General features: G+C 32.3%; 1 protein-coding gene across 2 annotated transcripts in view; it reads right to left on the reverse strand.

The window, feature by feature from the left end:
- The window catches only part of LOC113403859 (roquin-1), a 30,130-nt gene that overhangs the window by 5,460 nt on the left and 7,867 nt on the right, over positions 1 to 16,803 (reverse strand). For both annotated transcript variants that reach the window (XM_064220393.1, XM_026644477.2), the window contains exons 8-11: positions 16,591 to 16,752; positions 9,514 to 9,649; positions 5,190 to 5,383; positions 4,624 to 4,723 (exon numbers count right to left, since the gene is read on the reverse strand). In XM_064220393.1, coding sequence (XP_064076463.1) covers positions 4,624 to 4,723; positions 5,190 to 5,383; positions 9,514 to 9,649; positions 16,591 to 16,752 — 592 coding nt within the window. The remainder of the gene's footprint in view (positions 1 to 4,623; positions 4,724 to 5,189; positions 5,384 to 9,513; positions 9,650 to 16,590; positions 16,753 to 16,803) is intronic.

The following is a 16,803-nucleotide window of genomic DNA, read 5'->3' on the forward strand; positions in this document are numbered from 1 at the left end:
TCTATGTATCTATGTGTGTATCTATCTATGTATCTATGTGTGTATCTATCTATGTATCTATGTATGTATCTATGTGTATCTATCTATGTATGTATCTATGTGTGTATCTATCTATGTATCTATGTATGTATCTATGTGTGTATCTACGTATGTATCTATGTGTGTATCTATGTATGTATCTATGTGTGTATCTATCTATGTATCTATGTGTGTATCTATGTATGTATCTATCTATGTATCTATGTGTGTATCTATGTATGTATCTATGTGTGTATCTATGTATGTATCTATCTATGTGTGTATCTATCTATGTATGTATCTATCTATGTATCTATGTGTGTATCTATGTGTGTATCTATGTATGTATCTATGTGTGTATCTATGTATGTATCTATCTATGTGTGTATCTATCTATGTATCTATGTGTGTATCTATGTATGTATCTATGTATGTATCTATGTATGTATCTATTTATGTATCTATGTATGTATCTGTGTATGTATCTATGTATGTATCTATGTGTGTATCTATCTATGTATCTATGTGTGTATCTATGTGTGTATCTATCTATGTATCTATGTGTGTATCTATCTATGTATCTATGTATGTATCTATGTGTGTATCTATCTATGTATCTATGTATGTATCTATGTGTGTATCTATCTATGTATCTATGTATGTATCTATGTGTGTATCTACGTATGTATCTATGTGTGTATCTATCTGTGTATCTATGTATGTATCTATGTATGTATCTATGTGTCTATCTATGTATCTATGTGTGTATCTATCTATGTATCTGTGTGTATCTATGTATGTATCTATCTATGTATCTATGTGTGTATCTATGTATGTATCTATGTGTGTATCTATGTATGTATCTATCTATGTGTGTATCTATCTATGTATCTATGTGTGTATCTATGTGTGTATCTACGTATGTATCTATGTGTGTATCTATCTATCTATGTATGTATTTATGTATGTATCTATGTATGTATCTATGTATCTATCTATGTATCTATGTGTGTATCTATGTATGTATCTATGTGTGTATCTATGTATGTATCTATCTATGTGTGTATCTATCTATGTATCTATGTGTGTATCTATGTATGTATCTATGTATGTATCTATGTATGTATCTATGTATGTATCTATGTATGTATCTATGTGTGTATCTATGTATGTATCTATGTATGTATCTATCTATGTATCTATGTATGTATCTATGTATGTATCTGTGTATGTATCTATGTGTGTATCTATCTATGTATCTATCTATGTATCTATGTATGTATCTATGTGTGTATCTATCTATGTATCTATGTGTGTATCTATGTGTGTATCTATCTATGTATCTATGTGTGTATCTATCTATGTATCTATGTATGTATCTATGTGTGTATCTATCTATGTATGTATCTATGTGTGTATCTATCTATGTATCTATGTATGTATCTATGTGTGTATCTACGTATGTATCTATGTGTGTATCTATGTATGTATCTATGTGTGTATCTATCTATGTATCTATGTGTGTATCTATGTATGTATCTATCTATGTATCTATGTGTGTATCTATGTATGTATCTATGTGTGTATCTATGTATGTATCTATCTATGTGTGTATCTATCTATGTATGTATCTATCTATGTATCTATGTGTGTATCTATGTGTGTATCTATGTATGTATCTATGTGTGTATCTATGTATGTATCTATCTATGTGTGTATCTATCTATGTATCTATGTGTGTATCTATGTATGTATCTATGTATGTATCTATGTATGTATCTATGTATGTATCTATGTATGTATCTATGTGTGTATCTATCTATGTATCTATGTATGTATCTATGTATGTATCTATGTGTGTATCTATGTATGTATCTATGTATGTATCTATGTATGTATCTATCTATGTATCTATGTATGTATCTATGTATGTATCTATGTATGTATCTATTTATGTATCTATGTATGTATCTGTGTATGTATCTATGTATGTATCTATGTGTGTATCTATCTATGTATCTATGTGTGTATCTATGTGTGTATCTATCTATGTATCTATGTGTGTATCTATCTATGTATCTATGTATGTATCTATGTGTGTATCTACGTATGTATCTATGTGTGTATCTATCTGTGTATCTATGTATGTATCTATGTATGTATCTATGTATGTATCTATGTGTCTATCTATGTATCTATGTGTGTATCTATCTATGTATCTGTGTGTATCTATGTATGTATCTATCTATGTATCTATGTGTGTATCTATGTATGTATCTATGTGTGTATCTATGTATGTATCTATCTATGTGTGTATCTATCTATGTATCTATGTGTGTATCTATGTGTGTATCTATGTATGTATCTATGTGTGTATCTATGTATGTATCTATCTATGTGTGTATCTATCTATGTATCTATGTGTGTATCTATGTATGTATCTATGTATGTATCTATGTATGTATCTATGTGTGTATCTATGTATGTATCTATGTATGTATCTATGTGTGTATCTATGTATGTATCTATGTATGTATCTATGTATGTATCTATGTATGTATCTATCTATGTATCTATGTATGTATCTATGTATGTATTTATGTATGTATCTATGTATGTATCTATGTATGTATCTGTGTATGTATCTATGTGTGTATCTATCTATGTATCTATCTATGTATCTATGTATGTATCTATGTGTGTATCTATCTATGTATCTATGTGTGTATCTATCTATGTATCTATGTGTGTATCTATCTATGTATCTATGTGTGTATCTATCTATGTATCTATGTGTGTATCTATCTATGTATCTATGTATGTATCTATCTATGTATCTATGTATGTATCTATGTATCTATCTATGTATGTATCTATGTGTGTATCTATCAATGTATCTATCTATCTATGTATCTATCTATGTGTGTATCTTTGTATGTATCTATGTATGTATCTATATATGTATCTATCTATGTGTGTATCTATGTATGTATCTGTGTATGTATCTATGTGTGTATCTATCTATGTATCTATCTATGTATCTATGTATGTATCTATGTGTGTATCTATGTGTGTATCTATCTATGTATCTATGTGTGTATCTATCTATGTATCTATGTATGTATCTATCTATGTATCTATGTATGTATCTATCTATGTATCTATGTATGTATCTATCTATGTATCTATGTATGTATATGTGTATGTATCTATGTATCTGTGTATGTATCTATCTATGTATCTATGTATGTATCTATCTATGTATCTATGTATGTATCTGTGTATGTATCTATGTATCTGTGTATGTATCTATCTATGTATCTATGTGTGTATCTATCTATGTATCTATGTGTGTATCTATGTGTGTATCTATCTATGTATCTATCTATGTATCTATGTGTGTATCTATCTATATATCTGTGTGTATCTATGTGTGTATCTATATATGTATCTATGTATGTATCTATATATGTATCTATCTATGTATCTATGTGTGTATCTATGTATGTATCTATGTGTGTATCTATGTATGTATCTATGTGTGTATCTATCTATGTATGTATCTATGTATGTATCTATGTATGTATCTATGTATGTATCTATGTATGTATCTATGTATGTATCTATGTATGTATCTATGTATGTATGTTTGTATGTATCTGTGTATGTATCTATGTGTGTATCTATCTATGTATCTATCTATGTATCTATGTATGTATCTATGTGTGTATCTATCTATGTATCTATGTGTGTATCTATGTGTGTATCTATGTATGTATCTATGTGTGTATCTATGTATGTATCTATGTGTGTATCTATGTATGTATCTATGTATGTATCTATGTGTGTATCTATCTATGTATCTATGTGTGTATCTATGTATGTATCTATGTGTGTATCTATGTATGTATCTATCTATGTATCTATCTATGTATCTATGTGTGTATCTATGTATGTATCTATGTGTGTATCTATCTATGTATCTATGTATGTATCTATGTATGTATCTATGTATGTATCTGTGTATGTATCTATGTATCTATGTATGTATCTATGTGTGTATCTATGTATGTATCTATGTATCTATGTGTGTATCTATCTATGTATCTATGTACGTATGTATGTATGTATCTGTGTGTCTGTGTGTATGTGTGTGTATGTATGTATGTATGTATGTATCTATGTATCTATCTATGTATCTATCTATGTATGTATCTATGTATGTATCTATGTATGTATCTATGTATGTATCTATGTATCTATCTATGTATCTATCTATGTATCTATCTATGTATGTATCTATGTATGTATCTATGTATGTATCTATGTATGTATCTATGTATGTATGTATGTATGTATGTATGTATGTATGTATGTATGTATGTATGTATGTATTTGTAGTATGTGAACACGATACTCAAGCTTATTTACAGTTAATACGAAATAAATAAATTTGAAAACAGATGTAATTCGTGGTTTCCAAAGTTTCATCTTTGCAAACTTAATTTAAGATACATTAATAAAATGCTTCTCAAAGCTTCAATTTTTTTCGGGAAAACTAACAAGACGTTATTGATTAACATGAAACATTAAAATGTAACTTACTGAGGTTGCTGGATACAATCTGCACGTTGATTATCAGCGCCATATTCCTGATTCGTAAGCAGTTCTTGTGGCATCGGTTGTGTCGGTAGTGTATTAATCGCTATACAAAAAAAATGGTATAAATAAGTATACGTAGAAAACTTTGCCCCTCAGTATTTTAACCTGTGGGTTTAAATAAAGTTATAAATTTTTTCATGAACTCGATTTTCTAAAATCCTCAAATACGTTATCATCTATAGACGAGACTATACACAAATGACACGGCCAACTGTTTATTTTTAAACGATAAGGAATGGTTACTGTTTCTTACTTGTCTATGGGCGGTGGTGACCACTTAACATCAGGTGGCCAATTTCCCAGTCACTACCTACTTCTACATAATAAATAAGGTAAGACGACAGGCGATATTTCAGACAAACAAACACTTTATGAAAATTTTCAAATATGTATATAATTATATTTCCTTCTTCCGTACCGTACCGTTCCGTCCGTCAATACTTAGCAGACATTGCTAAAAAAAGAGCCCGATGGCTGGCTAAATCCAAAGTACTGGAGAATATACTAACACTGGACGTTGTAGTTGTCAATATGCGGATGTTGAGCGAGGGGCTGCGGTGGAGGCATTGGGAACCTCTGGTACATCGGCGGGAGGGGGAGCGCCTGAGGCATTTGCTGCAGCGGCAATGCAGGTGGCAGCGGGGGCATGTACGTGTAGTTGCCATTGGTTATAGCCTGGTTTGTATTTGGCAATGCCCTGTACCTGTAAAATTTTCCTTAAAAATTACCCTTTCCTAACACACATCAGTCAAAGGCGGCCAATCTCGCACGAGGCTTGCCAACTACGAAGGACATATTATAATGGAGGTATGTATCTAAATACACAATTGCATTCTGTATTTCCTCACTTTAGAGGAATTATGGCATCCCATACGACCCGCCCGTAAATCGAGATCTTTACATCGCCAATGCGCCACCAACCTTGGGAACTAAGATGTTATGTCCCTTGTGCCTGTAGTTACACTGGCTCTCCCTTCGGAGCCCAACAATACTGAGTACTGTTGTTTGGTGGTAGAATATATGATGAGTGGACCTACCCAGACTGGCATGCACAAAGCCCTACCACCAAGTAAGTATATATTCTATAAAGTATATAAAGCATTCTGAGGCACGAGAGTGTGACACTGCCAAGTTCTTATTACCCAATGAATGTTATTGACACTGGTACTTGACGAACCTCTTGAGCTACAACATTAATCAAATCAAATCAATTTTATTCAAGTAAACTTCACAACGAAGCGTTTTTGAATCGTCTATATTAAAATACTACCACCGTTTCGGAAAGCAGCCTCCAGCGAGAAGAAACGGCAAGAAACTCGCATAGTTGCTCTTTTCAAATAAAGAGATTTACAATGCTGTTTTTTTTTACAAAAAATAGTGCCCTGTGATGGAACCTGAGCCTAAATCCAGGCGTTTTTTTTTCTAAAAAGTACTCATTTAATGAATAATAAGACTTATTTATTAATTTAGTCTTAATAAACTTTTTAAATTTCGTAAATTGATTACATTTCCCGGTATCTTATTATATATGCGTATACCATTGCCCAAAAACGTTCTCTTTACCGTATGCAAACGGAAAGTAGGGGTTACAAGTTTATTCTTATTTCTTGTATTAATAGTATGTATATCAGTTTTTATGGAATACTTTTGTATATTCTTCTTTATAAACATTATCCATATTATAGTATTATAAATGCGAAAGTAACTCTGTCTGCTGTCCCGCTTTCACGCCAAAACTACTGGACCGATTTAAATGAGATTTGGTACACAAATAGTCTAGAGCCTGAGAAAGGACATAGGCTACTTTTTATTTCGAAAAAAGTGCTGTAAAGGGTTGAAAAGGGGGATGAACGGTTGTGAGTTGTTGAAAGTATTGTCATTTTTAGAACTAGAAGCATAAAACTTATATTTTAGTCTGTACACTTATAAACTAACATATCATAACACCCACTAAGGAGCGAGTTTTGGAAATTCTACCCATAAAAGGGTGAAATAAGGGTTGAACGTTTGTATGGAAGTCCGTAATTTTTTAAATTAGAAACGTGAAACTTTATGTTTGGAATACTGATTAAAAAGGAGTAGATATTTAAGTGTTTCTACATATTCTACCTTACGGGGGTGAAATAAGGGTTGAAAGTTTTTATGGGAATCAGTCATTTTTTAAGTTAAAAAACTGAAACTTTATTTTTGGGATACTGATTAAAAATCAGTAGATACCATTTTAAGTGTTTCTAGATAGTCTACCCCTGAGGGGGTGAAATAAGGGTTGACAGTTTTTATGGATGTAGTCATTTTTTAAGCTAAAAATATGAAACTTTATTTTTGGGATACTGATTAAAAATGATTAAATACGTATTTAAGTGTTCTAGATATTCTACCTCTAAGGAGTTTAATAGGGGTTGACATTTCTTATATAGATTAGTCTGGAAGTCCGTCATTTTTTAAGTTAGAAGCATGAAATTTTATTTTTGGGCTACCGATTAAAAATGTGTTGATTCGAATTTGATTATTTCTTGATATTCTACCTCTGAGGGGGTGGAATAAGGCATCAAAGTTTTTATCCGAAGTCCGTCAATTATTAACTTAAAAACATGAAACTTTTTTGGGATACTGATTAAAAATTAGTAGATACGTATTTAAGCGTTTCTGGATATTTAAACCTAAGGGGAAAAATTGAGTTTGACATTTCGTATACATGTTAGTCTGGAAGTTCGTCATTTTGAAGTTAGAAGCATGAAATTTTATTTTTGGGCTACCGATTAAAAATGAGTTGATTCGAATTTAAGCGTTTCTCTGAGGGGGTGAAATAAGGCATGAAAGTTTTTATCCGAAGTCCGTCAATTTTTAACTTAAAAACATGAACCTTTTTTGGGATACTGATTAAAAATGAGTAGATACGTATTTAAGCGTTTCTGGATATTTTACGCCTAAGGGGAGAAATAGAGTTTGACATTTCGTATAGAGATTAGTTTGGAAGTCCGTCATTTTTGAAGTTAGAAGCATGAATTTTTATTTTTGTGCCACTGATTAAAAATTAGTTGATACGTATTTAAGTGTTTCTGGATAATTTACGCCTAAAGGGAGAAATAGAGTTTGACATTTCGCATACAGGTTAGCCTAGAAGTCCGTCATTTTGAAGTTAGAAGCTCGAAATTTTATTTTTGGGCTAGCGATTAAAAATGTAGTGATTCGAATTTAAGCGTTTCCTTGAGGGGGTGAAATAAGGCATGAAAGTTTTTATCCGAAGTCCGTCAATTTTTAACTTAAAAACATAAAGCTTTTTTTGGGATACTGATTAAAAATGAGTAGATACGTACTTAAGCGTTTCTGAATATTTTACGTCTAAGGGGAGAAATAGAGTTTGACATTTCGTATACAGGTTAGTCTGAAAGTTCGTCATTTTGAAGTTAGAAGCTCGAAATTTTATTTTTGGGCTACCGAATAAAAATGTGTTGATTCGCATTTAAGCATTTCTGGATATTCTACCCTAAAGGCTGAAATACACACCAATGTGGTATACAAAGAGGTCTTACATTAACGTACTATTTTAAGTTAATTTGTAAATAAATTCATATTCTACACGAGCAAAACCGCGGGTAACGGCTAGTATTATCATAAATATATTGTGAAGCAGCCGTTAATACACCTATTTCTTTAAATTTTTTGCGTAATTATGTCCTAGAGCTAATATTATAAATAATTCGGATAGTTCTTTTCTGCAGAATAAATACTATTTCAATATCTGCCGCATTACCCCATAACAACATTCCATATGACATAAGACTGTGAAAATTACTAAAATAAACTAGTCTAGCAGTACTTATGTCCGTGAGTTTTCTTATTGTTTTTATTGCATAAATGGCACTACTTAGTCCTTACTTACTTTTTGCCCCACTGAAGTTTGGAGTCAAGGGTTATTCCTAGAAAGGCCATCGATTCAACAAACTCAAGCCTTTCATTATTCAAAATGACGGCAGAAGAATTTGATTTGACATTTGGCAGAGAAAACAAAATACATTTAGTCTTTTTGGCATTTAGTACCAAATTATTTATGTCAAACCAACCAAGAACCCGCGACAGAGCACTGCTTACAACGTCATAGTTGTTTATTTTTCTGTCGAGTTTAAAAATAAGGGATGTATCATCTGCAAACAGTACAATGTCGCAAGTCTTATTTACAAAATAAGGTAAACCATTTATATATTATATAAGAACAGGAGAGGTCCTAAAATTGAACCCTGTGGTACGCCCATTTGCGCCAGAGCGCCATTTGACTTTGCACCGTTAACGACAACCTTCAAAACTATTTCATTACAAGTTAACCTCTTGACGAAAAAGTCAAATAAATAAAAAAATAATTTACTCCGAAAGAAACAATATAATTGCATTTCATTCTTTATTAATAAGCGACGCTAACGTTTCGGTAATATTTGACTCCAAGATTTTGAACAGGCATATTACATGTGTTTCTTGTACACAATTTGAGTATTATAGGAATTTAATGAGAAGTCTGTGTGACCGATGTTTGTGTCAATGTAGTTACTTTCCTACGATACAAATAATAAAGACTTCATTAGCAATCCTTTGGCTCGATCGTTATATAAAATATCTGTCACTAAACATATAATAATAAGTTCGCAATATAAGTTGCTTAGTTATAACCAGAAATACTATAAACTCGCATATGCAGCGGAACATCAAATGATCGAAAACTTTTTTAACAAATTAATATATTTCGCGCAGCTGTGATAAAAAGTAATATACTTATATATACAATTATATATTATTAATAATCATACAATATTAATAGTCTGTATTAAATTTTTTCTTTACCTTTCTAATTCTTCTTCATAATGAGCGAAGGTGCAGGAGTTGCCCCTCGGGCAGTAGGACCTGGTCACTGCATCCCTGCACATTGCTGTCTTGTACTTGTGAGTCGGGGTAGTCGCACTCTGTGGCGAAGGCTGGCCTGTATTGTCAAAATTTAATTATAACATTGACAATTGAATCTATACTGTCAAATGTGCGATTGTGCATTTTAAATTACGTAATAATTAATTCAAATAATTATCTGAAAATATTCGCTTAACGTTACGTAACGTTTGTCCATTTGCACATGCAAGCACGCGAGCGGTACACAATAGATTTTATCAAAACGTATTTATCCAACATTTCGTCACTTAGTGTTAAATCCGGGTGTTACTGACATAAATAATTCTACAGGAAGATTAACATTTAATAAATAAAACAATTATTACCTGAATATTAATTTTCTGAAAGTGAGACAGATCAATTACATCAATTCGCAACATGCAAACAAACACAACACACAAGTCACGTCGCAGAAGCAGAAATATCTTTGATTTACAACACATACACCCAAGAATGACAATCGAAAAAAACTTACACATTTAAATATATATTATGACACAAACTAAAATTCGTCGCGTATATAAATAACACATCAATTTGATATAAAAAAAAAAACAACCAAAATGTTCTAGCAACAGGTCACAGGCTATATAAATGTATATAAGACCATACTTAATATTTGCATTTATAACATACGATAGAAGACACAATTATATTCAAACAACATTAATAAAAACACCAAAAATATATAATAGTATAGTATAAGTTTTCATTTCATTTTAATTTACTCTTGATATTATTGATGATGGATCAAAACAAGAACTGACCTTTACGACCGAGTATGTTATTCTGAAATTAGTCCAATAATAAAATATAATGAAAAAAAATAAAAATTATAATAATTAATTAAAATCACTTATGATATGTCCTATTCCATCTGAGTAATGACAATAGGAGAACGTTTTCATCGGAATGAGAGGGTCGGAGGGGGGGGGGGGGGGGTGCTTAAGCTCTTTAAGATTGTAAATTGATGAGTGACTCATAATTAGTATAAATACGAGGTTTAATTGTTATTGAATAATTATTCTTTGAGCTATCGTCATCCAATCAATATAATCGGGAGTGAAAAGTAAAACATGGAAAATATCGAATAAGTGGTAGTAAAGTAAAGTACGAGTGGCACAATTTATTTAAACAAGGAAGGAAATTTCTTGAAGACGACTCGGCGCCGGGCAGAACCATCGAGGTGACCATGCCAGAATTTATCCAAAAAGTAATTAAAGAGAAAAGTCGGGGAAAATAAACAAGAGGTGTGGTGCGTCTGCGCGACAACGAGCCCGGCCACAAGGCCTCGTTGCGTTGGCTGCCCTGCATAAGGTTGGCCTAGATATTTTGATTGACCTACAGTCCAGACCCGGCTTCGAGTTACTACCTATGACGAAGTCAAGAATGCAGTTTCGGCGTATTTTGATGATATTTTTTTAAGAGGTTATAAATAAATTAAATTTTGATAGATCTGAAAAATGTATCCGTCTTGCAGGTGAATATATTAAAAAGGAAAAATAATTTGGTGTTTTTATGTCTCGCCTATTCCGCGATTATAAAAACGCTCCCTCGTATGAATATGTTATTGGGGTGTACAAATAAAATAAAAGTTATCTCTTTCTTTCTTTAAACAAATATTTATAGTCAGCAACGATTTACTAGAAGAAGGCGCCAAACACACCAGCACTATGTTCGACACCTAATTATCCTAAGAGATATCAAAACATTAAATATAAATAAAAAAAATAAACCTCTACTTGTTTTACGTGAGTAAATAGAAGTAAGTTTCACGGTCACCTCTGTCAATGATATGTCCAATCCATCAATAATCTCAAAATCAAATACATTAGTAACAATTAATATTTTAACCTTTCAACACTGTGTTGTAGAAATACTACTAGAAATACTGTTTAAATATAACATTTTAATAATTATCGGTTAATATTTTAAATGAACCAATGTATTCAATACTTATATAATATTTCAAAACATTAATTGAAAATAATAGTATCAATAGGCTTTAAAATATAATATAATATTAATATGAAAGTCGATTTAATCCGAACCGCTTCACAACATTTATTTTCAAACGGATGCAAAAACTGCTCGAACACAAAGTCAGATTAAATATGTCCGTTAAAACTGAAATTGAATCCCCGTAGCTTCATTTGACGTCTCAGTTACTGATAAACTACAACAACAACAACTACGAAAGTACTGGAGTTTAAGTCGAAGTCGGCTAATGTATTGAAAGTGAACCTATTAAAGTCGCCGCTAGTTTTTTGTCACTTAGTTGCATATTAAAGAAATATCATACTTTTAAAACTAGTAGTCGTAACCAATCAATCAATTTCATATTGTTTTGTCATGTGTGATGGCGGCACATCGAGGACCTATCTGTCGGTTTTATATTTATTGAACGGTAAGATGCGTAGTCAGAACGCATGCGCGTTATCCTGTAACCGGGTGTTTATTTTTAGCGCGACCATATTTAATTAAAGGCTAGTGATAATTTTCATTATAACAATTAATAAATTTATTAATTTTTTTTTTTTGACCGACAAAGCTTTATAGTCAGCACTGTATAACTTATCAGTACATATAAATTGCCAAACTGGAATAGCTTCATCCCAACTAATATTATAAACGGGAGAGTATCGTTGTTTATTTGTTAAGGTTTAACAGCAAAGAAACCCACCATAATCCGCTAGTAGGGCCTAATAGTCATTAATTAAATAATTACTTTATTACATGATCAACACTTAAATGCTTTCAACTCAGGACAGCAAATACAGTTTACGTCAACTTTAGCCGTGTTTCAGCCTTTCAGCATGCAACACTTAATAACCGGAGACAGGTGCTTACATACGTAGACCGGTTGCACATCACCAGCGAATCCTAAAAAGCGCGTATTCAATCTCTCTTCAGCACTGATTGCCGTCTCATTGTATCGGATAAATGCTCTAAGAAAATTATCTCGGATAATCGGAGTATTGAATTGGACCAAAATCGGTCGGGGCATCGGATTATTACTAACGAACCCAATTCTATTGCAGCTGTGTACATTAAAATGTAACGGGTACTGCACGATTACAGAGATGTTATAGATCGTTGAATATAAATTTTCATTAATTGTTTCTGGAACACCCATCACGTGGAGGTTGTATCCTTGCAATTGCGTTTCCGCAATATGGAGTCTATGAAAAATATTATCAATATTATTGGAAGCTCTTCTACTCACTTGACCATTGACTCGCAAATTATTTTTTATACTTTCTATTTGTTTGTTCATTTCTTCCATAAGCTGCATAAAATTGACGAACATTTCATCGTTCGACATCTTATTTAAATATATTTAACTTTTCGATATACTTTATAAGATGGCGAATATCCTTTGTATTATTCGCGACAGGAAAGTTAACGCTCGTAATATAACCCCTAACTACTCAGTATTTGTTCAATCGTCAAACGGTCAGCAATTCTTAATAGTCGAAGTTCTTTGTTGACGTAACAATATTCCTTCCTTGATATGCTATTGCACTCACACGGATTAATCTGAGCGTATAATGGCACTACACCAAATTGAGAATTAACGAATTATTCCGACTATGGTAGCCACAATATCGCTTCGTTATAATAAAAATGATACTTAATTAATATTAACATCCACGAATATGATAACAAAAGAACACTTTTTAATTAAAAATTAAATTTCAAAAATTTTTATAGCCACTACGCACTAGTCCTTGAGCAACGCACTCACACCGCGAACAATTTTTAAACTCTCTGATTGATATCACTTCACTTGTTTTTAGAATTATTTGACTATTTAAACATCACATTAGAGAAACACAGCGACCCTTGATTGGGACACATATATAAATTTTATTTGATTCCTGATAGCGAATGCACGTCTATAACTATTAAACACCGGGAGAGCTATGCAGCTGGTAACAACGAAACGATACCACTATTTTCCTGTGTCAAAACGAGATGACGAGATTGCATATTTATTGATTTTTAAAATAAATTCCTAGAATTGGTTGTTACCTTTTACACCGAAATGAACGAAAACGTAACAGTAGTTATGTATAACATTGGCAACATTTTTGCTTTTTCTTTAATAAATAGACGCTAATGGCACTTGAGAAAAGTATGTAATTAGAAAATGTAAGCATAATATTTTTTTTATAAAACTGATATAAAAAAAAAACCCGATACACGAGAAATGAGTACTTATATGCAGAAAAATTTTGAAAAAATAAAATGAAGCTTAATGCATAATTAATTATACTATAAAAATTTCAAGAAAAAAAATGTAATACAAATTGTCGCCGCAGCTTCGCTCGCGTTTATGGGGTTGATCTTCATCATACATATAACATACATAATCAGCCTGTAAATTTCCCACTGCTGGGCTAAGGCCTCCTCTCCCGTTAAGGAGAAGGTATGGAGCATATTCCACCACGCTGCTCCAATGCGGGTTGGTGGAATACACATGTGGCAGAATTTCGTTGAAATTAGACACATGCAGGTTTCCTCACGATGTTTTCCTTCACCGCCGAGCACGAGATGAATTATAAACACAAATTAAGCACATGAAAATTCAGTGGTGCCTGCCTGGGTTTGAACCCGAAATCATCGGTTAAGATGCACGCGTTCTAACCACTGGGCCATCTCGGCTCACCTCGGTTAATCTTCAGGTGTTAATAATAAAAAGTATTTGGCATGAAGCAAGCTTTAACTTCCTTAACCCATTAACCGCCAAAATAAAAACAAAAGTGATATTTTTACGAAACATTTATTTTACTATTGTTTACGAATCAAATAAAAATAAAAGTATGGAAAAAGTAGAAAAAAATAATCAGGGTCCTTCAGAGGGGGGTGTACTCGATTGTGTACAGCGGCGTATTATAGATGAAAATGTTTTGAGACACTTTTTTCAGCCCACAATTTCTGAAGTAACATTTTGACTACTCTTGATCCTAAAGGATCAGTAGAAGCTTCGATAGCTTTTCCACAATACAAGTCAAAAACATAGCAGTATCCCGTTAAACTTGCTGCTACCCAGTTTTTATAGCCAAACCGCACTGGTTTTCCTCGGATAAACTGCTTAGCAGGATGGTGGCCAAAATATTTTACCATCGATTCATCAATTGAAATATTGTCGTGCATCTAACCCTACTGAAGAAATTTATTTATTAGAATATCAGCTAATGGCCGAATTTTAAACATTTTATCCCTGGTATTACTTGCTTCGTCGTTGTTTACGAAATGAAGATTCTTTTTTATATCCCGAAATCTTTGTCTTGGCATGGATCTCGATACCATTTCGACACCTACTTTACTTATGATACCCAGATAGTATCAATATGCCTATAAACTTTTTCAAGTCAACAGAGTCCAGTTGAAAGGTGTGTCTATTGTTTTGATTAGCATATAAAATTGTGTTTGTAATTATCAAGCTAATCACTTCATCATCAAATATTTTTTCAAATATATGTACTGGGGTAAGATTTTGAAATTGTTCTTTTACTAGTTTCTGTCTAGCTATAACTTCAGTTCTTTCTTGAGTTGTAGTAGAGTATGTTGGTGAACACGTACGCCATACTGGCTGATCTGGCTGTTGACGACGACTTCTCTTTGCTTTTACAGCCAAAGGCTCATCATCGCTGCTTCATGCAATGCATTGCAACATGGAATTGTATCGTTATCACTCCTAAATACCTCTATATTACCAGGTACAACCCGAGGTAAAGAGGCAGTAATTATGGCCTCGTCGGCACCTTCTTCTTCATCTGTCACGATGCTAGGTTCTGGTGGTATAATCGCGAATTCGGAATAAGCCTCACTGTCACTATCATCTTCAATGACTGTTTCCTCTAAGCCGTTGTAATAGTTAGAAACGTTAAGATGCTTCGAACTCATTGTAATAAAAACCTGAAGAAAAAAGTGCAATCGTTATATAGATGCGGCCGTTGTACCCAACTAGGTACAGTAGTGTTTCAAGTGCGACTACTTTGAAAATATGAGTTGCAAAACATTAGTTTATCATTTATTTGATAAATAAGGACGTACACTACAAATCAAATATACATAAAATAAATTTGGGTATATGTAAACACTAGAAAATAATAAAATGGTGTACTTACCAATATTTAATGATTATATTGATAAATTGTAATCCTCTCAGTGTTACTAAATAAACTCGCTTAATTCGTTTTTTATTTCAATACACTGTATATTTTCTATTAAAATGAGCGAAAAAAGCAACATTAACTTTTAAAATTTGATAACTATCCTCAATTGTTTTGCTGTACCCAATCAGGTACAGAAGCGCCAAATGGGTCCAAGCTTGCTTCGTGCTTTGGTTCAGTGGTTTGACCGTGAAAGAGCAACAGAGAGATAGAAAGAGTTACTTTCGCATTTACAATAAATTTAATATAGACCTGATATGTTGCGAGGAAACATGCATGACAGGCATATTCAATGGAATCTTCTCTAAACACAGACCAAAGGCAATAAGCGAGACGTAAAACAAAAACATAATTTCCATCGAAAAAAAGACGGCCTGCGGTTACTCGATACACACATAAAGTACCGCATTACATCTATAATCATAATCTAGATAAACTAAATTTAATTTAAAATAATTTAATTTATACGTTTGTTACACTAAAATTTATTTTGATTAATTTTCATTTTTAAAAATTTCTTTGCGACATAACTATGAATCTTGATTTAGCTCTTCTATAATTTTTATTTTAAATATAATTTATTTTCACGATGGCGTGTTATAATTGTTGTAAGATTTTATTAATTAATTCATTTAGAGAATTATTCAGAAAAAAATCTGTTGTAAAATAACAAATTACAATGCATGTACCAAACAACGAAGCTCATTCGTAGGAGGCATCTCACGAGTAGATCATAAATATATGAAAGAACGTAAATCACAAGTAGAATATTAGTAATAAGTATAAAGTAACTCACTAGTCGATGGTTCGATGCATCTCTCCTGCAGGATGTGCTTCTGGTTGTGGTTCGAGTCGCGACCAGAGGCTTGTTGCTGTAGGTAGTGGATAAGACCGGAAACGACTTCTTTTATTGCCTTGATCATCTCGGCCAGCTGTTGCCATGTAGGACTTTTCGCATCTGCACAATATGAAAACATTTTAATTACTTGCATCCCGAATTACCGCTGGA

The sequence above is a fragment of the Vanessa tameamea genome, chromosome Z (genome assembly GCF_037043105.1).
Source record: "Vanessa tameamea isolate UH-Manoa-2023 chromosome Z, ilVanTame1 primary haplotype, whole genome shotgun sequence".
Taxonomy (NCBI): Eukaryota; Metazoa; Arthropoda; class Insecta; order Lepidoptera; family Nymphalidae; genus Vanessa; species Vanessa tameamea.